Source organism: Macrosteles quadrilineatus, unplaced genomic scaffold (genome assembly GCF_028750875.1).
Source record: "Macrosteles quadrilineatus isolate MER2022 unplaced genomic scaffold, UCM_ALF_1.0 Scaffold_7__1_contigs__length_78375512, whole genome shotgun sequence".
Taxonomy (NCBI): domain Eukaryota; kingdom Metazoa; phylum Arthropoda; class Insecta; order Hemiptera; family Cicadellidae; genus Macrosteles; species Macrosteles quadrilineatus.
This window is the reverse complement of record NW_026542600.1, coordinates 53,973,980-53,999,739: the sequence shown is the minus strand read 5'-3', so window position 1 is coordinate 53,999,739 and position 25,760 is coordinate 53,973,980. Positions and strand designations below refer to the sequence as shown.

Below are 25,760 nucleotides of genomic sequence, written 5' to 3'. Positions count from 1 at the left end.
GTTGATGAGCCACTCAAATATTTTGGACTTAAACCTATTGTAACCAGTTTTAATGCCAAGCCTATTAAAAAAAAACCCGAATGCAAATTTATTTTATGGCAGTTATCTGTTTTGGCCAAAGTATTGGTTGGGCAGGGATACCTAGATTGGATTTGCCTCTTGTATTGTAAGAATGTATAGGCCTACTCTCTCTATAAGTGAATTGATGAAGATTAGCAAGTTGACAGCTATCCACAGGACGAGCCGCGGGTACAAATTTACCAATCTAGATTAGGACTATTAGGTAGTTTGTGTTGTTAATAATTGATGGAAAGTCATACATACAAATTAAGAATGAACTGAGAACTGTGGGATAGTTGATAATGTATAAACGATTGTTGAGTAAAACAGCCCTGGTATGGTAAAATATTAAGAATATAATTTCATTTCACTGAGAGCATAAAACAGGTGCAAAGATATCAATTTTCAACTAATTTTGTTAAAGTATAAACACAGACAAATTATTATTTTTTTTTGTTACAATTTTCACTTTTTACAGAAAATCTGTTTATACCATAGACAAAGATTGTTTTCTGTAGTATTTAAAAGGTATGTACTTAATTATAAATGTTTAATCAAATGCCAAGGATGCTACATTAATTTTTTACTGATAATTATACTTTTAATATTCAATTCCAACTTAGCAAGCAGATTTTTTAAAATTCTTAACATGTGTGAATAATTACTATATCATAGCAATAAGCTGAGTTTAGTAGCTAAACAAATCCTGACAAAAAAATTGATTTAATGAGTAGGCCATTGTGACTAACATTTTTTCAATATAATGGCACAAGACATTTTTTTTACTGCCTCTTATGCGATTGTTGTCATCGTAACAACTTGCATTGTTATATTTTTTCCCACTGATGATTGTGAAAAGATAAGTGTTGTTGATATTTTCTAACCATACTCCATTTGATAAGAGGCCAATGCTCCAATGCGTACATACAGGTAAAGGTTATGTGTGATTTTGAAATTTACCATGAAAATTGCATATGCTGATTCAATAACTTAATTCATTTTCAAATTACGATCAATTAAATGTGTTAAACTGATTACTATTGAAGGTGTTGATAAATTAACCTCTATAGAAAAAATGAGTTTTCTTTATTTTACCCAAGGAATTTTGCTATGATTATAAAACTAATTGGATTTGAAATAGTTATTTGTGTAACTAGTGGTGAAAGTGGCACTTTGCTGCACACGAGAGCAATGTTTACGCACGAGCCGCAGGCGAGTGCGGAATGATCTCGAGTGCAGCAAAGGCCTTTTTCACTCGTGTTACACATTATATTTTTCCTACAGTCACTATAAAACATAAATAATTAGTCTTTCAAACACTATACAACACGTTTTTAGGTTCAGCTAGCAACACAATTACACAAATGGTGCCCTGGAGAAAGTAGTACCCGTGGTCCGTATCACTCCGCTATTTTTCCTCGGCAAGAAATGTGCTCCGTCTTTTGAGAATATAGTTCAGTATGTTTTTGTAATTTGAAGTGGTTTCCGCGCCTAAAAAAAATGCTTTAAAGGTATTTTCTTGTTTATTAAGACCGTAGGAATGTTTTAAAAACGATTAAAAGAAAAGTCCAGAAAGTTCAGAAATACCAAAACTATAAACACGAAATGACAGGTTAAATCGTAGTTATAATAGTCAATCAGCTGTTCATAGTATTATTATCTTTAAGTGTTGCCAACCTATTTCCAAGCGTACACGGATTACGTGCATAATAAAACCACGCTGTTTTGTGTTGTTTGGTTGGAATCCTGATGTGCGGCAAAGTATAAACCGTGCGGCAAAGTATAAACCGTACGGCAAAGTATAAATATGCAGCAATTAGCAGCTTTCTGTACTATAAACAGTACAGGGAAGCCAACTTTGTCGGGTGACTGTAGGAAAAAGAACATTTTTCTAAAACACAGCTGATTCTACTATATCATCAGCTGTGAGTGTCATTGTAATTGGTTTGATCACTAAGGCTTCCCAATCAGCAATGGATTGATATGAAATGTCAGCATGACATGTGTTAGTTTCTCTGATTGTGTATCACAGATGCTTTGTTCAATTTCAAGTGTTCTTTCTCTATGTTCTGTATAGTATTTTTTAAACTCTGTGTTTTGTGTAGTAAATTTGAGTAAATTAATTAAGTAATCATTGTAATTTTTTGTTTTTGCTAAGATTACTGGATGTTAGAATTTTACTAACAAAAACTAAATTTGTTACATGAATGACAATTCCAAAAATTGTTTTAAAATGACTTTTGTAAAATAATTTTTGAATTTAATTTCTAAACAGTTATATTGTTATAATCAACAGCATAAGCTGCAGCAAATATTTGTTCCACATAAGTTCAATAAATTAAATACATGTTCCCTAGTTAATTTTGGAGAAAAATATTTATCAGTGAGGAAGGTACCATCGGATTGGTTGTGTGAATTTATTATCTAGTTTATTTAAAATATTTTCAATTTTATCAGTGTTTGGATTCACATTCCAGCCTTACTTTGTTCAAGATGATTTCAAAATATTTATAATACAAAGTAAGTGTACTCATATATTACCTATACTATGACTATATAGAAGTTATTTTACCCACATAGGTCTGAACCAAGGGACCGTAAGATGTTCCATGTTTTAAGAGACAACGCTAATAACTCTACATGGTTCAAATCCGTCAGTATTGATGATAATTTTAGTGTGTAATTCATAGACAATTAACCTGTCTAACGTAGAAGCCCTAGTAGACAGTTTGAGTGTAAGTTTATAGGAAGGATTTTTCTGAGCTGCATATATAATTTTGTGGAATATTAATTTCACCCATCCTTTATTGGCGCGAGTGGGTATACTTACTGTTTTTTTGTGTTTGTTTGACAATTGATTGATATTTATAATTATATCTCTCATTTTAACTGAGCAAATTTACTATGTTTCAGTGTTGTAAAAATGGACAGCGCTCCATTGGTCAATGGTACTAAGGACGAGCCTTTGATTCGTCCCTGCAACCAACCAGCGTTCAATCAACACTGTGAATACGCAATCAAGAAACCACCAGGTAGGATTTTTTCTTTAACACATGCGAGAGTTGTTCATAAATTAAACTCTCCGACGAGCTTCCATCACAGCCATTGGAGCTATTTTGAATTGGAGACCAACGTCGTATTCTTACTTTATGTACTTTTCTATTTGGTTTTCACTCTTATGGGACTATTAAAAAACATTGAAATAGCCATAATATTTTGGGGGATTTGGAAATTATGAAATGGTTTATTAAATAGGACCAGGAAGGGTCTGAATGAAGGGAAGGAGTGCTAAAAGTGCCAGGTAGCTGCTGAAAAAATATTTACTATAGAAGAATTACCTTTTCAGTGTCTAATAGGATCTTCCAAAACTGTTTTCCTAGTTTAATCAAAATTGTTTAGGTATCAATGTCATGTGAGCATCTTAAGCTTTGATTAATCTTGTCGCTCTATGTGTGTGTTGGCACTCTCTCTCTCTCTCTCTCTCTCTCTCTCTCTCTCTCTCTCTCTCTCTCTCTCTCCTCTCTCTCTCTCTCTCTCTCTCTCTCTCTCTCTCACACACACACACACACTGTACACTGGTCTTACACCTAGGTCTTCCCTTTGGAGAGTTTGTTAAAAATTATTTTTGTTTTCAGGTTTAATATCGAATCTAAGAAGATCCAGCAACTTGACTATCTGGAGTTGTTTCACTTACATGTTTCCTGTGTTAAACTGGCTGCCAAAATACAATGTGAAAGAAGATTTTGTATCTGATGTTATTTCAGGATTTACTGTGGCTGTTATGCACATCCCGCAAGGTTTGTTTTGTACTTACTTGTAATGTAGAATTTATCTCGGACTACTGCACTCAAACAGTTTTTAGTCACCCAGTTATTAAGTCTTAGATAAAATCATCACTCAGACAACAAGATTATTCGGACTCTCGACACATGTGGTCACGTCAGAGTTTAAAATCGAACACATACAAAAAACGAACATTAAATACATGTAGGCCTACTATTAAAACACCGAACAGGATATAATATGATGCAAGCATCTCTCTTGCCGAGTCTCGACTCACAGCTGACCTACACTGTGTGGGATACAACTTCTAGTAATAAGAGGTTCAGTATTATAGATTGCAAAACGGTGAAATTCAACTTCAACTTCATCAAGATTAATATTAAAAAAATAAAGGTACTTTTACCATTTTGAGCTACCATGATATCAAGGTTTGAGTTATTGTGGTCCTACTGTTTAACTTATGTTACTTTTTGCAAGGTATGGTTATTGTAACATTTTTAATTGCCCTGAATACACACCTAACAGCCAGATTGCTTTAGATACCAAAATGGAACAAACTGATTAATTTGATCTTAAAACAGTGAAGGAGTACATAATAAGGCTTCACGAGTTGAACGTAATTTATATATTGAATTTATCATTATTTTTGGTGATGTGATGTTTTTGGTATTTCACACCCTCCCAGTCCCTAAGTGTAAGAGGTTATTAGGAGAGAATTGTAAATGCATTCTGAACAACATTTTTGCCTTAAATATAAATATATACCGTATATCAGTTAGATATTTTGTCAACAGTACAATTAAATAGTTTTCTATTGTGACTTTTTTCTAGGGATGGCCTATTCTAGCCTTGCTGGTGTACCGCCCATTGTGGGCCTGTACATGGCATTTTTCCCTGTCCTGGCTTACTTCTTTCTGGGATCGTCGCGGCATGTTTCCATGGGTAATTATTGATAATAATGTTTAGTGAAAATTAAATGCAGGAAGAACAAGCTGGTCTAGTGGTAGATCGCAAGACTTTGGTCCCTGAGATCCCAGGTTCAAATCCCCCCAATCACGTAATTTTAACTTAACATACTTTTATTCTATGTTGTGGTGACCAAGTCTCCAAGTGTGGCCGTAGCCTAAGTGAAAATGGCGTAAACCCTATAGATTTAGCTTGAAGTAATGTGCAAAATGGCACTGGGCTAGAGCCTAAATCCTAGGATGTGATGGTGGCACACAAAAAAGTCTTGTTTTCAATCTCTTTTGTAATGAGTAATATGGTTAATTTTGAACTACCTGAAAATAAAATTTTAAAGGTAGGCTACATACAGTATATAACACTATAATTATTAAAATAATAAAATGTAGTGTTATTTACCCCTAGGTTTGAAGAATTAAATGTAGGCCTAAATGAATTCAGTCAACAATAAGATAGCTTTAATAGGATAGCAGTGGAAGCTTGATGTTAATCAAAAATTGAAGTGGGCCTTGTAAAATAAAATAATTCCCAGAGATTGTTGGGGGACCTTGTTACTGTCTGACCTTCTTCCAACTCACACCCCTCATCACACTGAACCCAAACAACACACTACAAGTGCTGCACCCAAATGGTGTATCTTTTATAGCACGTTTCCCCCTTTTTTTTAAGGTGTTGCAAGTGTATCCCTTTGAGATACAAGCTTAAATGATTAGAAACAACCAAAATTTATTTGACCATCCAGCACCGCTACTTTAAATTATTTTAGACCGTGATTCATACAGAGACCTTCCCAAGGACGTCCTATCACATCGTGATGCGTCTCAGGCTTGTGGCGCACCCGTATTCTTTCCCTCCAATCATAGTTCTAGAAATCTCGTTTTGCCATTTGGCTCATCGTTCTATTTTGTATGTTTTTGCGTAGGGACATTTGCGATTGTATGTATGATGGCTGGTAAGCCAGTGATGAAGTACTCTACGTCACCTGATCACCCAGTAGCTACCGACTTATCAGAACAAAGCTACACACCATTGGAGGTGGCTACCATTGTTTGTTTGGTTGTAGGCATATGGCAGGTAAACTAACATGTTTTTACTATTAGGAATGTGTCATTAAATCAATTAATCCTCACAAATTTTACTACCGCATAGTTTTTTAGTCTGATATCTTTATTCATACAGTACCAAGTAAAAATTTGCAGTGTCAAAAATGGACTTGCAAACAATAAATTTAATATTACTTACATAATTAAATTCAATTCAAAGATACTTTATCAAAAAATATACAAGAGTATACATGAATGGCAGTCAGAACTATACATCATATATAATGACAAGAAAGAAAACTGATAAATATTTTTATATAAACCAATAATAATTTAAATTAACTTAAAAACTGAAAAATTCCTCAAAACTGTAAAGCACCTTGGTACCATCTCAGTTTCGGTCTACCAAGGGGTCTTCTTCCTTCTGGGTTGTTCTCCAGTACTTTATTTGGTAAAGAGTTGTCTTCTTTTCTGATCATATGTCCTGTCCACCTTATCCTTCTACTCCTTATCTAAGTGACAATATCTGAATCTTTAAATAATTCTCTCAGTTCCCAATTATGCTTTAATCTCCATTGTCCATCCTCAAAAGTCAAAAGTACAATTTTCTCAATATTTTGTTCAAAAACTATATCTTTTTTGTTTACTTAAAATCCAATTTTCTGATCCGTGTTTACCATTTACTACCAAATTTAACATTATCAACATTTAGTTCATTAAAAAGATTTACTCTTAGTAGTTAAAAATATACTCTAGTCTTATACTTTGTTTTGCCAGGTAGTACTCGGAATTTTTAGACTCGGATCATTGAGTGTGCTCATGTCCGATACGTTGGTCAGCGGGTTCACCACGGGAGCAGCTGTCTTGGTGTTTTGTTCCCAGATAAAGCACGTGTTTGGGATCAAGCTGCCCCGACGGTCCGGCCATCTGAAGCTTATTTATGTAAGTTAGTTTTGGTTCATTCCTAAAATTGTAGTTTTGTACACATGAATGAATTAAGGGCGCGCTTTACCCCTGACGCGCAATCGAATGCAAGGGTTTGCAAGATTTCTGTTTTCACCTGCTAAATTGAAGGTAGAATCAAAGTTAAGGTCTCATATTAAAAAGGATGAAATTTTCTATAGTTCTTTGTTTCTATATTTCAATTATTTAAAATACACACCTTATAAACTTGAGTTGTAGTACAAGAAAAAAGGGTCTTTTCAACTAGCCTTAACTTATTAAAAAAAACGTTTTTTGAACATTTGAAAAACGCAGAACTATAGATTGGTCTTTGTACTACTATAAGCCGTTTAGAGTGCGTAGCTATCATTATTTGTTAATTCTAAAACAGTAATCTTGGAAACGTCTGCAAGCGCTTCTCGCAGCGCTGTCCAATGATGAAACATAGCTACTGAAGCCCGAGCTGAGATTTCCGAGCTGAGGTTATATGTTTATTCCAACAAAATGATTGACAACAATGTACAAAACTAAATGTAGAAAACAAAAAACATGAATGCTAAATTAATTCAATAATAAATTCAATTAACCTTTTATAACATATATGTCAATAAATTGAACATAGTTTTATGGAATAAGCCGGCATGGGTAAGCCTGTGTGTTGACTGTAGTCGCACCAAAACAAAACCTTATTTGATAAAATAGAAAGAAGAAAAAATGGAGGTATGTGAAATATGAGCGAAATGGAATAACAAGAGCAAATGGTGAAATTGGTGAAATAATTAAACCATGATCAAAAATATTAGGTGCATAATGAATTTAAAAAAGTAAATACATTTCTGAGTAATCATTTGATAATTAATGTATTCTTAGGACAAGCAAGTTGGTTTGGAAGCACTAAAAAAGTCACTCTGAAAGTGTAAAATCTAATGAACGATAGATGAAGTGTAGCTATTGCACACCACATTTGAAACACCCTGATCTGGAGAAGAAGGTTATAAAGCTAAAAACAGCCCCCTTTGAAATAAGTAAGGAAATGAGCTGACCATAATCTTTTAAAAGTGGTCTTGGTTTGATAGTTTTATAACCACCAAATGGTTTCATAAAGTTAAGGAAATAAAGGTCAATTGAATTAATAATATGATGGCAACAATTGACGTGACAACAATCTGTTATTAAACATTTTTGAATATTCTTAACATTTGAAATTTATAAACAAAAAACGAACATATGTTTTTTATTTGCTATCACAGGTTCAATCAATTGAATTATATTAGATTACCTTTTTTGTTGTTGCCTGTGTTCTTAAATAGGTAAGGTGTTTGTGTCACTCAAACACAGGCGATGTTGTGGGTTCCGATCCTGGTACCTGCCACTAATTTTACCAGTACAGTTCACCCTTATACTGTAATGGCTCACCCCTTGCTTTGCTGGATACGTTCCATGCCTCTGTGGCTAATGTGGACGGGCAAATGCAAGGTAAAAGAGGCCATCAAGCTCTTTTTATAAATAAAAAAAAATTATATACAAGTATTAGATTGAAAAGGAATTGAGTGAAAAATGAAATTATCACCAGCACACCATATATTGTAACTTTCAGTAGAAATTTCTACAATATAGACTTTAAGGATCATCAAATTTAGTTTCCCAAAAATCAATAGATATTAAAAATGTTGGTTGAATAAAATAAAGTGGCATTTGAACTTTAGTTTCTGTTTATTTACAGTCTAGTCAACAAAACTTTAAAATAAACTGAGCAGTTTTATATCTATAGTACTTTTAAAGTGGTGAGTCGGCCAGTTGGTAGTGTCACGGACTTTGGGCCCAAGGCAGCGATCCCCAGGATGGGTTCGGATCCTGGTCACTGCCGAAAACATTTTATCAGAACAGTCCACCTTTGTACCGTACCGGCTCACCCCTTGCTTTGCTGGATACGTTCCACGCACAGATCTGTAGTATATGTGGACGGGCAAATGCAAGGTTAAAAGAGGTGTGCACCGCCAACCACAAAAAAAAAAATCAATACTGAGATTTTCAAATTCAATTTTAATGATATATTCCAAAATTTCTACACTATGATAAACATTGACTGTTCTGATTGCAAGATCTAAAATCAACACCTACCATAGCAATATAAGAAGGGAAGATTTCCTATCATTTTGCTCTTTGTTTTTCAGACATGCATGGACTTGTTCGAAAATATTGACAAAACTAACCCCTTAGCTGTCGTCATGACATTCAGTGTGATAGCGATGCTAATCACATACTTCCAATTCATAAAGGTAAGTGAATCTTCTTATCTTTAAGATCACAATGTATCATTAAAATACAAATACCACCATTATATCCATTCTTGAAAATTACTTTATCAAATCAAATCAAACCATACTCTCCTCATGAGTCATAAGTCATGTACAATGAATGGAATCAGGATGTAGGCCTACAGTACTACAACTATTACGAAAATGTAAAAATGTAATGAAAGTAAAGAAGAAAAACAATATTGTAAAAAAATATTTAACTCTATCTTTCAGTCACTATTTAAAAATAATGAACTCGTGTGAACATTTTAAAAAATGTATTCGTAAACGTTTCTTAAATGTAGGCCTATTAATCTTCATTTCTTTTGTACCTCAATCTAGATGGGGACGATGAAACTGCCCCGATATGGAGTTAAGTTGATTTGGAGGTAAGTTTTAAATGATGAAACTTCCCCGCTCATTAACAGAGCATCATGAAGGGTCACCTCGCCATACCAGAAATGCTGAAATTTCCCCGAGCGCCCGCGCCAGGTACACGCTACGGGTCTGGGGAAAAGTAAATCGTTGTTGTCCCTGCGTGCTGTCAGTGACTGCAGTCTTCTAATAACTACCACCAATATCAGAAATTTATAGCTTTTTAAAGGTTAGGTTGGGTTAGGTTAGGTTAGGTGAGGTTAGTTTAGGTTATGTTGGGTTAGGTATTGGTACAGAAACAATTGTGGCTTGGCAGGAAAAGCAGTCGACGGCAGTTAGAAGACTGCTGTCACTGACAGGACACAGGGACAAAAATAATTCCCTTTTATCCCCAGTCCTGTAGCGACTACCTGGCCGGGTGCTCGAGGCAATTTCAGCATTTATAGTCTTGCGAGGTGACCCTTGCTAATCCTTTTTAATGAGCGGGGCAGTTTCATCGTTTCAAAAGTACCCAAAACGTCGGGGCAGTTTCACTACGCCCATCTAGATTCAGTTTTCAACTGTGTCATTGATGTGAGATCTTTCATCTTATATTTTTGATTGACAAGTGATAAAAGATTATATAAATTAAAATTACAAAACTTTCAGCAATTTAGGTACGCTTAAATTTTGTGAAGTAATAACAGTTGCATTTAACTTTTTCCTAAAGGTAACAACAGACTAAAAAATATTTGTTTTTTTTTTTATTTGGTAGCTTAATGACAACAAGTAAAGTTAGCAGTATAACAAAATATATTGTTTAACACACAAGCCAAAAGTGTCTTTTCGACCCTTGCTCATTTTCTGTTCAAGTTAAACTTGTGTAGAAAAGAATCACCACAAGCCCTTGTAATAAAATATACTATTAACACTATAGTAATACCAGAAACAAAAGAACCCTGGGCCGTTTCGAGCCGCGCAGGTTTGAATGGTACGCCACACCTACCGGCGCGAACCACGTGATCTTTTCGTTTCTGCGCAGGTTGTTTTGTTCTTGGTATGTCTATAACATCAAATTGTTTTCTTACAGCCTAAACTTCATCCCTTTCTGAGAAATGTGGTGCCAATGGAGTTGATAGTGATCATGATAGGAACCTTCGTGTCATACTACTTCAACCTCCAAGACACTTACAATTTATCCACCATTGGACTGATTCCTACTGGGTAAATCTCAACCCTTCATTTTATATAAATAATATCCCCACTGCAGTAAACCTGCAGACTAACAGAATTTCAATTTGCTTTGTTGGATTTTTGATTAAATACTAGTTGTTTTGCCTGTGCTTCGTAGCAGGCCAAGAATACTTAAGAGTTTTGGGTCTCTAAATCTACTGTAAAAAAAGTTACACACATGTATTATGGATTATACAGGCAAATTTCTTTTGTAGGTACTTATTGCTTATTTCAATGGAAACAAGAGATTTTCATAGAGTTTTATCAATAGTGAGTCACGTAGTACACTATTTCAAATTGTATCAATCAAATAAAAAAATACCAACCCTGTCGCTGTAAAGTTATTTTATTTCATAGATGTCAAATTCTTATTGATGATTTGTCGTAATGTTATGCGTTTTGTTTTTCAGGTTACCAACGCCTGCAATGCCACCCGTCCGGTTAATCCTAGATGTGGGCATCGACGGGTTGGTGATTGCCATCGTTGCCTTTTCCATTAACATTTCGATGGCTACCTTATTTGCCAAGAAAGAACATTACAAAGTGGACGCCAACCAAGAATTGATTGCCTCTGTAAGATTATGAAGTTTTATATTTAACCTCTAATACAGCTGTTAAATTTTAGATGATTATTTTATCATAAACTTCTATTATATCATCCTTCACCTCAAATTAAAGTGAAATTTTGTTGCAGCTTACCCTCTATATCACTATGATTATTGCAATAGTATCGGTAAAATTTGTATCGCCACGTGATCCTGTCCTTGTAGTTAGACTACCATGATTTCAAAGGCTTTATGTCTTCATTGTCAAGTCTACGTGAAAATTAAGCGTCATTAATCCTCTTCAACCTAGACGGTATGTAGATCCGTCATACAAAACTCGTAACACAAAGACACAAAAACCTTCAAAACACTTAAAAGGTAGCGTGGTCACAATTAAAAAACAATGGGGACAACGCGTACGTGTAGCCGGCGTAAGTACAGTTATGACACTGGGTGACGTGTCCTGCGTTGTGACGCAGTTGCTCCCCTTCCACTGTTATCTATTTCAGCATAAACATTGTAATATATCATAGGAAGTGATAACAATCCAAATAAAAGAGCAGCTGATTAAAAAACAAGTCTAACAACGCTTGTGTTTAGCCGGCGGATGGTCATGACATTGGGTAACAACGCAGGACATGTTTACTTCCGTACTTACGCTGGCTACACGCAGGAGTTGTTCGACTTGTTTTTTAATTGTGGCCACGCTATCTTTTTTATATTTTCGTTTGTTTTTGTTGCGTGTTTTGTACGACTTATCTTCATAATGTCCAAGTTGAAGAGGATTAATGACACTTATTGTTCATGTAGATTTGACAATGAAGGCATAAAGTCTTTGAAACCATGGTAGTCTAACTACAAGAGCTGGATCACTCGGCAATATATAAATTAATATAACATACTATTGCACAATCTTTTGTTTTAGGTGAGTATTAGCAACCTCTGTTAAATTGAAAAGTTGTATTGCTTGGTTTTAGATCAGAGCATTATTTTAAGAATTATTGTTTATTTTGTAGACGATGCAATGATCCGCTCACTAAGTAATCTAATCTGTTGGCTGCTTTCTGATAGACATATAAGATGACAGTTTACAGTACTGCAGACTTTGAAATAAAAGGAAACTTATACCTTAATGGTTGTCTTTAAATTTAAAAAAAACAATCGGCGGCACAAGAAGTTTTTTGCCGGGTATGGAAACATTAGACAAACATTTTAGTTTTATATAATAATACAAAAAGGTATCAAAACCATGTATAATCAATAAAATTGTGCAAATCAGTAAAAACTCTTACTTAACATATTTATAAAAATATATAGCAAACAAAAACAACAACACCATAGGTTACACATGGAAGTACACTCTGGGAACCCATCGAACGAGCGGTGACTAAGGAGGAGGGCTCTACCTGTGATCACATTTCATCTGGTGTTTTGTGTTTACATTGATTATACAAAAGTGTCTAGTTTTACTATTTTTTTAACGTAATAATCATCATACAGTATGGATTAGACGTTCTTTATTTAACGAGTTTTAGAGAACGTAGTTTTAACCGGAAAATCTGTTATCGGGACTGTCCACGTTTCTGAGGAGTCCGGATAAGAAGGAGTCTACTGTACTTCAAACTAATAAACTAACTAGTTTTTAGTTCTAAAACACTAGTTCCAAAGGTTTTATTATTTTTCATTATCTTTTTTAATCCAGAATAGACTGATAATAAATTCTAAGCTCTGTGGTATTACAGGGAGTGGGTAACATCGTAGGATCATTCTTTTCGTGCCTTCCATTCGCTGCCTCGCTGTCTCGAAGTCTCATACAACATGGAGTCGGGGGCAAAACTCAGGTCGCCAGTTTAGTCTCCTGTGCTTGTATCGCCCTGGTTCTGATTTTCATTGGACCTTCCTTTGAGACACTTCCTCACGTAAGTCATTAAAAAAATATAAAACATCTTTAGCTCAATTTATGACTGTATTTGAAAACAGGGACATAAATTAATCCAATTTGAAAAACGACTCAAATGAGTCTTTCATATAGGTACAAATTCAATAGGTCGATCAATAATCTTACACATATGGGACCTACATACATGGGATTAACATAAATTTCAGACAACCAAGGGTATAATGCTAAATGCAGCACCATGATCAGAAGGAGATCACTATTTTATAAATATATTTAATACAGGGTGTTTTTAAAAGAATGCCAGGATTTTGAACGGCCGTTGCTTGGGGACTATTAGAGATAATTATACGATTCAAACGTTAAATTGAAGAGGAAAGATCAAAGTTTTTTGTCATACCTTAATATGTTTCAATGTGAGCTCCATTAGTTGCTCTGCAGACATCGAAGCGATATTCAATTTCTTGCCAGGTATTGTGTAGCATCTCTGGTGTCACAGTGGCGATCGCTTCCGAAATTCGTCCACGCAGATGCGCCAAATCACAAATTTTCTCAGCGTAAACAATGTTCTTTATGTAGCCCGACAAGAAAAAGTCCAAAGGGGTCAAATCGGGACTTCTTGGAGGCCAGGCAATAGGTGCCCCTTCCTATCCAACCATTTGTAAACTTGTTGTTAAGTGTATCGCACACTTCATTACGGTAATGAGGCGGGGCACCATCTTGCATAAAAATGACTCGTACACCAGCTCGTTCTTCAATATCGTCTATTTGAGGAAACAAAAAATGTTCTAGCATATCTAAATAAACAATGCCGTTGATTGTTTTTTCGGCAAAAAAGAAAGACCCTATCACTTGGTCATACATTAATCCACACCAAACGTTTACTTTTGGCGAATCGCGCACATGTTCTTGTACAATGTTAGGTTGTTTCAAACCCCGATTGCGACAATTATGACGATTAACAACGCCACTTATGTGAAATGAAGCTTCGTCTGAGAACAGCACTCTTTAATAAAATTTGGATTGTTATCGATCTCATTGAGCATAAAGCTAGCAAAGTCTGTACGCTTAGGGCGATCGGCTGGTTTTATGTGATGTCTCAATTGAATTTTGTAGGCACAAAGTCTCAATCTCTTACGAATTACGGTGTGTAGTGTCGATTTAGGCACGTTTAACTGTAGACTTCGTCGAGCAAGTGAGGTTTTTTGGGCTTCTAAAGCATGACTGTCGGATTGATTCAACTTTGTCATCACTTGTTTTTGGCCGGCCTGGTGAATGTCCTTTCAAAACACTTCCTGTCTCACGAAACTGGTTAAACCATCGACGAATTGCTTTATCGTCCGGTGACTTTTCCCCTGGATACTTTATTCGAAACTGACGCTGCACACTTACAATCGATTTAAACTCTGCGAACCACAGAACACACTGCGCCTTTTGTTGCGCCGTAAACATCGTACCGGCTACTGGCGGGAGGCGGGGCGTGTGAGTCGCAATAGCGGCCTACCACCACGCATATGGTTTGCGCATCAAGGTCAATGTTTCCTGCCTTGCTACATGGCACACAAAACTTGGTTATTTTAGCTTTATTTTGACGTATAAAACGTTTAGTTACCTTGAATAGTACCGGAGAAATATACACTTAAAATCCCGGCATTCTTTTAAAAACACCCTGTATAATGTAATTATGTTATGATATTTACAATATTTTAAAGGAATAGCCTATTATTAACATGTTTAGCTTGACCCTTAGTTAATTTAACTAAGGGTCAAGCTAAACATGTTTTTTTTTTTACATTAACAATTCATTATCAAGATGACTTTAATAAAGTCATCTTGATAATGAATTTTTAATGTCAAAATTGTAAATTGTTTTGTTTGGACTGTTGGTAGCAAATAAATAAATAAACACAAGTGTTTTTTGCTTCTTCTTTACTAAAGGTTCTATGACAACCCTTTCTGACTTTTTTTTACTTTACAATCATCGTCAATCGTGTTCATGTTATTAATCACCACGTTCTTCACTATCTTGTATAAGGATAGCACCAGCCGACACAGCATCAAAATGCTCCACTGTACAGTTAACATTTTTCTGCCTAGCAAGAGGTTCAATAACCAAGCTATATCTGAATTATGATCATTGAAAGCTTGTCGGATTACCAAATGTGTCAAACCGGCAAATTTCGGATCATTAAGATCGGATTGATTTCAGTTAGAGTTGACATTTCTTTTTACTTAAAGAATTTCCAATAGTAATATATCTATGAAAATGTGACCAATTAATAGCGATTTAAATGCTAGTACCTGAAATTGTGTCTTGTAGGCTATATTTTGTGTTATTGTTTATCCTATGATAACATTTTGACTACATCTTTCGCACCTCTTAGTGCTAAAATTAGTACAACTATTATGTATACAGTGTGATTGAAAAGTCCCGGAACGGTGTAATATATTTTATACTATTATAGATAAAAAGTAATAAAACTTAGTATATCAAAAATAAACATAAATGTCTACTCTTTCAAGCTATTATTACATTTTTACCTTCTAAGGGGTCCCACAAGGAGTAAGACAGAATTTTCAAATAGCAGCATAGGTCAACTTTGGTATCAAATTAAAGGTCTTATTTAGTAAAACACATTGGCGTAAACCCGAACTCAAACGGATAACCAAGTCAAAAATGGCAGCCGTTCAAATATTTCTTGAATCTGCCATTTTGAATCTTTGAACGGCTGCCGTTTTTTACCCAGTTGTTATTTTGAGCTAAAATTTGCGGCATTGTATTCTACTAATAAAGACCTTTATTGTGATGTGCATATCGACCTATTCTTACGTTTATGATTTTCCTCTGACTTCTAGTTGGCACCCCACAGTATAATAAGCGTTGCAAATTCAAGGAATGTTTGAGCAGCTGTCGTTTTTGACTCGATTGTCCGTTTGACTTCGGGTTTGTGGCATTGTGTTTTACTAACGTAGACCTTTAATCTGATACCAAACTCAACCTATGCTGCTATTTAAGAATTTTGTCTGACTCCTCATGGGCCCCCCTTAAGGGACAAAAAAGTAATAATAGCTTGAAAGAGTAGACATTTATAGCTATAATTCAATTACCAAGTTTCATTCCTTTATAGTAGTATGGGAAACTCCAGAGCCACTGGGGCGGAGCCCGAGAGTCCGATCAGAATAAAAACAACTTAGTTTTTCTATTTAATGCCTAAAGAATCGGTGTACCAAATTTCAGCCTCCTAGGTAAATGGGAAGTGGGAGAATTAGTGATGAGTGAGTGAGTGAGTGAGTGAGTGTGTCAGTGAGGGCTTTGCCTTTTATATATTTAGATAATATATATTACACAGTTCCGGGATTTTCAATCACACTGTATATTGCATGATATTGGTTGGCTGTTGATGGTCATTATCCTGTGAATGGTCCTGCATAGTTATCACCAAATTGAAATTCTAACTTAAAAAAATAAATGTAGGTCTATAGTCCAGGTGGTTGTAATCTCTATATCAAGGTTGTACGTTTGTTGCAGTGTGTTCTCGCAGGAATTATATTATTCGCACTGAAAGGTATGCTGAAGCAGGTGAAAGATTTCCCACCAGCGTGGCGACGTTCCCGAAGGGATGGAGCTATTTGGTTGATCACCTTCTTCGCCGTTATCTTGATTGATGTTGATGTTGGGCTGGTACTTGGAATCATCGTGTCTCTTGTTGTGATAATAATGATGAGCCAATCCCCCTATGTCAACAAGCTTGGCAAACTACCAAATACAGACTTGTTTCTTGAAAGTGATAGATATAATAAGGTAATTATTCATTTATTCATCCATAGATATTTACTGAATTAAGTAACCCAAACTTAGATTAAACAAAGTCAGTAACAAAACTCAAATTTGCATCTCGCTTTAAATACAACAACAAATAAGAGAACGTAAACTCACAGACATATGCCCAAAAATAAGTTCTACTGGTTGACAAATAACAACTGAGCCATAATCTCATTACTCTCATATACTCCCTGAAATATACTAACTGAGTTGTGATCTCACTACGATCATCCACTCTTAGGAAAGATACTTACTGCACCACTCTCATTTTTGGTATCTACTTCCAGAAATATACTAACTGAATCACACTCTCACTACAAGTATCCTTTCCACTCCTAGGGAAAGGAGCTAGGGTTGCGGTTCCCCCCATCAGCTTGCTGATGGTCCCCTTCCTCCTGGCTTTGATGGCGGGTCTTGGCCTGTCAGGGATTGGATAGGTCCCGAGTGTTGCTTGCACTAAATGCGTCAGGGCGCTCCATTGCGATTCTTCAGGGTTTCGTACCAGGTGGATTCTAGGCTAGAATCCACCTGGTACGAAATCTAGGTGGAGTGACGCTTAAACAAGTAGCCGGTATCCCTGGTTAGGATTGAGGGGAAACCCTCTCTCCGAGGGGTTGCTTCGGCAGCCGGTGAGCCTGATGACCTTAAGTCATCCTCCCATGATGTGCCAAAGGTTGGTACATTTGCTTCGGCCTACATCATGGGGCCCGGGTGTGTTTAATTATAGGTACCAACCGGGTTTGTAATCGGAGGGTTTCTGGCTCTTACGATAAAACGAATCGAATTGAATCGAATCGAATTGAAATTGTCCGTCGACTGTCTGCCAACTGTTGACAGTCAAATTTTGGTGTTTCTGGAGACAAAATACAGTGTTTTCTGTTTCCCGTTCGAATGGGAAACACGGAGACAAGAGACAAAACTTTTGTCTCAAGTCTGCATGTGTGGACGTGTCTGGAGACAAGAGACTGGATACAAGCCGAAGGTATTCAACAATCAGCCCATTTAGTTGGACTACAAAGCGGTAATATGACGATTTTTGGACGGTATCAAAAGAGAGATAATATATATTACACAGTTCCGGGATTTTCAATCACACTGTATCACTGCAATCTTACTGCACTGCACACTGTATATTGCATGATATTGGTTGGCTGTTGATGGTCATTATCCTGTGAATGGTCCTGCATAGTTATCACCAAATTGAAATTCTAACTTAAAAAAATAAATGTAGGTCTATGGTCCAGGTGGTAGGTCGGAGGTGGCCCACTCTCCGGCCTTGAGCGCTTAGACAGCTGCAGGTCCCTTAAGCTTCTAACAGTGACAGCACTCTACATCCATGGAGTTGTCCTGTATATAAAAAAACTGAACCTTCCCAGAAATGAGAGTTTTCACTCTTACCACACCAGAAGAGCAGCCGACTACAGCCTAACGATCCACCACACTACACAATACACCAGAAAACCCTCTTAAATTGGCCGTAAAATCATCAATTCTCTTCCAAACAACCTCAAGAAAGCAACACCAATTATGAATTATGAGAAATGAGAGTTTTCACTCTTACCACACCAGAAGAGCAGCCGACTACAGCCTAACGATCCACCACACTACACAATACACCAGAAAACCCTCTTAAATTGGCCGTAAAATCATCAATTCTCTTCCAAACAACCTCAAGAAAGCAACACCAATTATGATTTTTGACCAATTATGAACTTTCAATACAAAGAAAATGTAAACTGTCAAACAATCTAAATGTTAAACATTCACGATTTTCGTGACGCCATTGTATTTCTTAATGAAATTACAAATAAAGGAAACTGTCTATTGTCTATTGTCTATAGATACTAACTGAGCTACACACTCACTATGGATAAACATCATTAAGTTTCTTGAAAGTTTTGGAATTTCTCTTCAATAATTTATATTATGATATGACATTTTATTGAATTGTTCATCTCTTCAAGTTTAAAATTTTAGGACCAACAAAGCCCAGCAAAAGTTCAAAATCTTTAGAAATCAACCTAGTGAAGTTCCTAAATCCTTCACCTAATCTGAAGGTTCGATGGAAGATTGTGACCATAGTACGAACCTTGTTCGAGAAAATGTTTTCCAATGGGTCCATCATTGTCTATGTCTAGGTTCTTAGCCCCATGGTTCTGAAGCCCGCACAGGAGATAATTACGTCCTCCTCGGTTGCCATACCAAAAAAACACAGAAACACTGGCTAGCTAGTGTGGACGCAAAACACATCGGAAACTTGAATCCAAAACTGTGTTGACAGACTGTCGGCAGACAATCGGTCGACTGTCTGCCAACTGTGCGCAGACAGTCGGCTGACTCAGTCTCCATGTGTGGACGGCTTTACTACAGGTATCCACTCCACTCCCAGTAGAGGTACTAACTGAGCCACGCTCTCTATATGGGTATCCACTCCCAGGAGGGATACTAACAAATCACACTCCCACTTCAAGTATCCACTCCACTGCCAGGAGAAATCCAAGAAATTCCTGAAATAACCGTTGAAAAAAACTCAAAACTGCTTGTCCTGACAATTGATGAAGACCTCTCCTGGAACGACCACATACACAACCTGACCAAGAAACTTGCATCTGGGGTCTATGTAACAAAGATGATGAAATGGATAGGAGGTCTGGAAACGGCTAAGACAGCATAGTATGCTGTAATAGAATCACATGTAAGGTATGGCTTAATATCTTTGGGGGGGGGGGGCATCAGAGGCAAACCTCAACAAAGTCCTGGTGCTCCAGAAAAAAGCTGTCAGGGCCCACTCTCCGGCCTTGAGCGCTTAGACAGCTGCAGGTCCCTTAAGCTTCTAACAGTGACAGCACTCTACATCCATGGAGTTGTCCTGTATATAAAAAAACTGAACCTTCCCAGAAATGAGAGTTTTCACTCTTACCACACCAGAAGAGCAGCCGACTACAGCCTAACGATCCACCACACTACACAATACACCAGAAAACCCTCTTAAATTGGCCGTAAAATCATCAATTCTCTTCCAAACAACCTCAAGAAAGCAACACCAATTATGATTTTTGACCAATTATGAACTTTCAATACAAAGAAAATGTAAACTGTCAAACAATCTAAATGTTAAACATTCACGATTTTCGTGACGCCATTGTATTTCTTAATGAAATTACAAATAAAGGAAACTGTCTATTGTCTATTGTCTATAGATACTAACTGAGCTACACACTCACTATGGATAAACATTCCCTGCAAGGTAATCACTGCTTTAGAACTAACCTCTAACTAGATTGCATGTCTCGTAGTTTATTATATTCTAAACACCTTTGACCCTAACTGTTTTCAAAGAGCAAGTTTAAGCGAGAAACGGTATTAACGGAGAAAATACAAAAATTGTAAATTTAAAATTCCCATGTTATTCTTATGGTGAATATTGTAAAATGTTGTAGTTTGCTTGTTTATGGATATATTTTGATCAAACTTTGCACATTTATTTATTTTATACTAAGCTATTAATATTTTACTAAAAAATACACTTTATAAGTTTCCTTGTCTCAGCAAACCTAGGTACTCATTAAACCTAATGTCTTTTAAATATATTTAATTAAAAATTATTTCAGACAATTGAAAATTCGCTCAGTCGGCAGGTTTGCTGCGGCGGGGGTATTTTATTTTAGACTCATCGCTCCGTTATTATTTGGATGTAGGCCAGGCTATTAAGTTTGAATGAGGGTTCCCTACACTTTTACTTTCACCTGATAACATATTGATATTGTTTAGATACTAGTTAACATATGTGCAAATTACTTTAACAAAAAGGGATTTTCAGGTAATCCCAATTCCAAATACACTGATTATCCGAATTTGTGGCGGCCTTCACTTTGCTAACAAGTCAAATGTGAGGAGAAAAATTGACAAGATGCTGAAGAAAAGTATTGCCGCTACAGCACCTGAGAGTCCAGTGAGTATTTACTATTCAGTATAGAGCAGTAATAGAGAAGTTAGATAACAATTCACTAGTTTACCTATCCATCATTAAGGCCTTTATTTGTGAACTGTATCAATGAAGGGAAGGAGTAAGCGGGTACAATACAAAACATTATTTGAGGCAGCATCGGAATTCAAACTCCCCATATTCATTGGGTGCCTTGGCTGTGGAATGTTTAGTTATGGTAGACTGAGCCAAGGATAAGTGTAAAATCATTTTCCAAAAAAATTATATTAAACAGATCTAATAGGTTATTATTCTATGTGTGATCTCAACGTTGTTTTAATCTTGATGGTGTGTTTAACCTAAAGTTTGATTCGTTTATTCTAATGGACTGATTGGATCCCAAATCAAATTAAATTTAAATCCCATGCTTGGTGTTGTTCTTGACAAAGACCTCTCTTTTTCTGACCACGTCACTTTTGCAGTTCAACGTGCTAGAACAAAAGGTTTTAGCAGATTTAAAACTCCACTGCCAGAACATCCCAAAACGGATCTCGAGCGGTCCTTGGTCCTCCAAGCCAGTGTTTCCTGATATAAGGAGGATATGGCAATTCTGCCATAAGGTTCACTTATGGACCTAATCGCTTTGACCGGGTGTCCTTACGAGATGCCGCAAAGCGTATCCAAATTGGTGACAAATGCAGGAAGCTGACCTGCTGCCTAATCCACAAAGTACTCAAGTAGGAGGAGCCTTGGTACCTCAGCGAGAGAATTTAAAATACGGTACAGGGCTAATTAATAATGCTCTGAAATACTAACCAGGGTTTCTATCCGAAATCTGGGAATTATGTACGCACATTTTGGTGACCGGGAAAAAGTCTGTAAGTTATTGTACGTGAATTTTATCTGAAACCAGGAAATTTGGAATGATCACCAATAATTGTGCATTCATTAACAGTGTTTGTTGATCCTATTTTAAGGTTGTCTTGCACCCAATCAATGTAGCGTTTAAGAAATTACAGCCCCTCTATTCATGTAGCATACTTTAAAACTTGTATTTTTTCAGATTACAAAACTTGTCATCGATATGTCCTCTGTAACATTTATTGATCCAGCATCAACAATGGCCTTTTTAGCATTGAAGACAGATCTTCAACTAAAGAACATAACCCTCATTCTCGCAAGCTGCTCAAGTAAGTAAATTCATTAACATCACAGTTTACTTAATTTTAATTAATTTTTACAGTTTTCAAATGTTCTTAGTGAAGTTTACAATATACACGTACATATTCATATTCATATTCAAACATCTTTATTCATCATAAATCATGTACATTGGTGGTACAGTGAATAGTGTCAGAATACTTAAAATAAAAATACTATTTCTATGGATGTGAGGTGGAAAACTCCTAAAAAGAATATAATGCTAAATTGATTAAATAATCTTTTAGAATTTTCTTGAATTTAGATAAGTTTGTTTCTTTTTTGATCAATTCAGGGAAAAATTTTAGAAACTCGTTACCAGCGTATGAGGGTTTTTCCCAAAAAATTTTAATTTGTGAGGCTGGACAAACCCTCTTCTCCTCCTGAAATTATAAGAATGTACTGAATTTATTACTTGCTCAGATTCATTTTTTTTGGCAATAAGAATTGTTTCATAAATATATTGCCCATAAACTGTAAAAATTTGTAATTTCTTAAAATGTTCTTTTGCCAAATTATCTCGCTTAAGCTTAAACATAATTCTGATAGCCTCTTTTTGCCGCTTCAGAATGCTATCCATATTAAATTTTTTTGTTGACCCATATAATGCTAAACCGAATTAAAGATGAGCGTGGATGTGAGCAAAATATATACTTTTTACGGTTTTCAAATTACAATAAAAGGACCTATTTGACAATGCATAAATTCCGGAGTTAGTTTTGGTAAAAACTTTCTGTGTGTGTTTATTCCAATTCAAATTTTCATCTAGTGTTAAACCCAGAAAGTTGATCAGATTTTCCTTTTGAATGTTATTTGAGTTGTAAGTTATTGTTGGCTCTTTTGTAATTTTGTTCTGAGCTGTTCTGAAATTTATAAATTTTGTTTTTTGTGAATTTAATAATAAGTTATGATTGTATAAATAGTTTCCAATATTCTCTATTTCTACATATGTAAAATTTTCAGTTTCTTCTGGAGAGTTAGATGATTCAATAAAATTAGAATCATCAGCGTAAAGACATAATATAGAATTTTGCTTGTAGGTTAAATTATCTTCCATGCCCTTAAGGTAACACAAAAAAAGCAAAGGCCCCAAAATTTAACCTTGTGGGATCCCAAATTTAATTGGTTGATAAGTTGATGATGATTTGATGATTCTATTATGATTTGTCAAATGGTCAATTTCCACAAATTGAGATCTATTTGTAAAATAGGAAGAAAACCAGCTAAGAGCTCTTTTAGATATTCCAATTATTTTAAGTATTACATTTACCCATGCAGACTGGAAACTTGATTGTGTTCTCAAATAAACGTGTTGTTTCAGGTCACGTATATGAACAGCTGAGGAGGGCCGAATTCTTTCTTCAATATCCAGAGGAGACTATGTTCCCAACAGTGTCTGATGCTGTAAGTTCTTGAACAACGTGACTGGTGTTTTGTGTGTATTTAGTGAATTAGTGTGTGTTATGTTAATTATAACTTTACAGTAAAACCTCTGTAAACGTCACCTGCAGGACCACGGGTTGATAGAGGTTCAACTGAATAGGAGAGTCGTTTTTGCGTATAGCTCCGTATTTCGCATGTACACTGCAACAAGGTGGCTCACCATTTTCTCATCATTGGTGAACAGAATGGAACCATTTACAGCTCCGTAGCTGACGTGTACGCTTTGCTGTGGGTTTAGAAAGTTTTTTAAAATATTGAATCTCCCGCTACATGCGAGATTAAGTAAGTGATAAAGTTTTTTACCACAAGAAACATATCCGATGCCGACATTAATCGCCAGATATCTAAAAGTTATGGTCCTAATGCAATGAGTGAGAGTAAAGTTCAGAAATGGGTTAGGGAGTGTACCAATGGCTGTGAAAACCCTTTTCCTTTATGATCTTATGTGATAAGTCTGGGTACCCATCAAAAACACAATTCCTTCCAAAATGGACATTTTCCTAAACCCCTAACATCTTTCTGCACTTTACCACTCATTGCATTAGGGCTATAAACTTGGCGATGAATGTCTGCAACCAATATGTTGCTTGCAGTAAACAAAATATCACCAACCTTAACTGGCATGCAGCGGGAGATTCAATAATTTTAAAAATGTTCTAGACACACAGCAAAGTGGACACATCAGCTACAGAGATGCAAATGGCGCCATTCTGTTCACAAATAAAGTCAGTAAGCGGTGAGGAGCCTTGCTGCAGCATACATGTGAACTATACACACAACATACGGGGGCATACGGGGGTAGGGGGTTGTACCCTTGATTAAAAAACCACCTCGTACTATTTCTTGTTTCAATCAACCTTAATTCTGTACAACTGGCCAAACAAATCAGGTTTTAATTGGCAAAAAGCAATATCGCTATCCCATGCATGTTGGTTTTTATAGACTTGACTAACTTTGTAAAGGAAATTTTAAATTATACATAAAATAAATTTTTGCTAGTGATGTAGGGTTGTGGTTGTTTTAAACCAAGAACTGTATTTTACTTAACAGTATTTTAGTTTTTTAATGTACTTAATCTAAGACTGAGAACTAAGCATGAATATATAATATTTATATAAATGTATTTGTATGTATGTGTAAAAGAATCACACAAAGAAAACAGTTTTCTCTTGTTCGCTCAAAGATTTGGTATAACAAAATTTAAAAACAGATTTTTACCATATACGTATATCTTCTAGTTGGCATATTTTAAATAACTTAAATTTCAAATACCAAAACCAATTATTGTTGAGTGTATGTTTGACTCAACCACATAATACACAGTATCAACTGTTTAAATTATATTTTGCTCAAAATGTTATATAACTTTTGGGTGATTTTCGTGACCCAAAAAACCCTAAAATATAGTTACGCTTTGCATACAAGTATGTTTAAAAAATGTTTGTGGTTCTCAACACTTTACATCTGAAATATGAATTCTTACGGTGCTTAGTTAAGTAGATTGATAAATGTTTTTGATGATTTATTTTTGTTGATGTGTCATGTGCCTTATGATACCTTGATAGTGTATTCGTATTATTTTAAGTATCTGTGATTTCACATTTGCCTTAAGATGTAGTATAAAAATGTAACATAATTACGGTGCTGTTTACTTATTTGTTTATCTATTGTTAGTTTCCTCAGAGATTTTAATCAATGTTATATTGGTTTCAAAGAGTTTTTGTTTCAATAGTTAATCTCCTCTTTGAATAACTCATAGGGTACCACTCTATGTCTAAGTGAGTGTAGAATATGGAATGGGCATAAACTGAACCCATCAACTAGTCTTATTTAAGTGTTAAAGTGATTTTAACAGGTGTACTGAACTATTTATGTGTTTATCAGCTTAAAATAATTATAAAAGAATTCACATAACTTATGCTTCATAAAACTCTTGGCCTACAGTAGTGTGAGTGGATTGTCCATAAATGAACAAAAAGTAACATAACCATTTAGCCTTACACGGCAATTCAGTATACATTCTTGTGCACTTGTACAGTGTTTGTTTGAGTATGGTGTTAAATGAATGCTTGTTACAGACAAATTTGTGATAGTACAGAAAAGTAAGATACAGAGGAAACATGCATAGGATGACAGTGCGCTTTTAGCTCCTAGTATGTTGTGCCAAAAATATACTTGTTACGAGCACGGAATACCCTGCACTGTGTGAAAATTACTATTGCACAGGATGCAAGGTCTTCATCCACCATTAG

At 35.6% G+C, this 25,760-nt stretch overlaps 1 protein-coding gene across 3 annotated transcripts in view; it reads left to right on the top strand.

Annotated features, from left to right (window-relative positions):
• Positions 1 to 24,669, top strand: part of LOC128998376 (prestin-like) — a 39,709-nt gene extending 15,040 nt beyond the window's left edge. Inside the window, exons 1-14 of one of the 3 annotated variants that reach the window (XM_054424487.1) lie at positions 2,473 to 2,580; positions 2,974 to 3,092; positions 3,696 to 3,857; positions 4,675 to 4,785; positions 5,729 to 5,880; positions 6,627 to 6,791; positions 8,966 to 9,070; positions 10,533 to 10,666; positions 11,086 to 11,248; positions 12,963 to 13,139; positions 16,647 to 16,919; positions 20,761 to 20,892; positions 21,929 to 22,055; positions 23,387 to 24,669. In XM_054424487.1, coding sequence (XP_054280462.1) covers positions 2,984 to 3,092; positions 3,696 to 3,857; positions 4,675 to 4,785; positions 5,729 to 5,880; positions 6,627 to 6,791; positions 8,966 to 9,070; positions 10,533 to 10,666; positions 11,086 to 11,248; positions 12,963 to 13,139; positions 16,647 to 16,919; positions 20,761 to 20,892; positions 21,929 to 22,055; positions 23,387 to 23,481 — 1,905 coding nt within the window. In that variant the 5' untranslated portion in view covers positions 2,473 to 2,580; positions 2,974 to 2,983 and the 3' untranslated portion in view covers positions 23,482 to 24,669. Of the gene's footprint in view, positions 1 to 2,472; positions 2,581 to 2,973; positions 3,093 to 3,695; positions 3,858 to 4,674; positions 4,786 to 5,728; positions 5,881 to 6,626; positions 6,792 to 8,965; positions 9,071 to 10,532; positions 10,667 to 11,085; positions 11,249 to 12,962; positions 13,140 to 16,646; positions 16,920 to 20,760; positions 20,893 to 21,928; positions 22,056 to 23,386 lie in introns of those variants that run through there. The other 2 variants (XM_054424488.1, XM_054424486.1) reach the window with 2 other exon arrangements.
• The last annotated feature ends 1,091 nt before the right edge of the window (positions 24,670 to 25,760 follow it).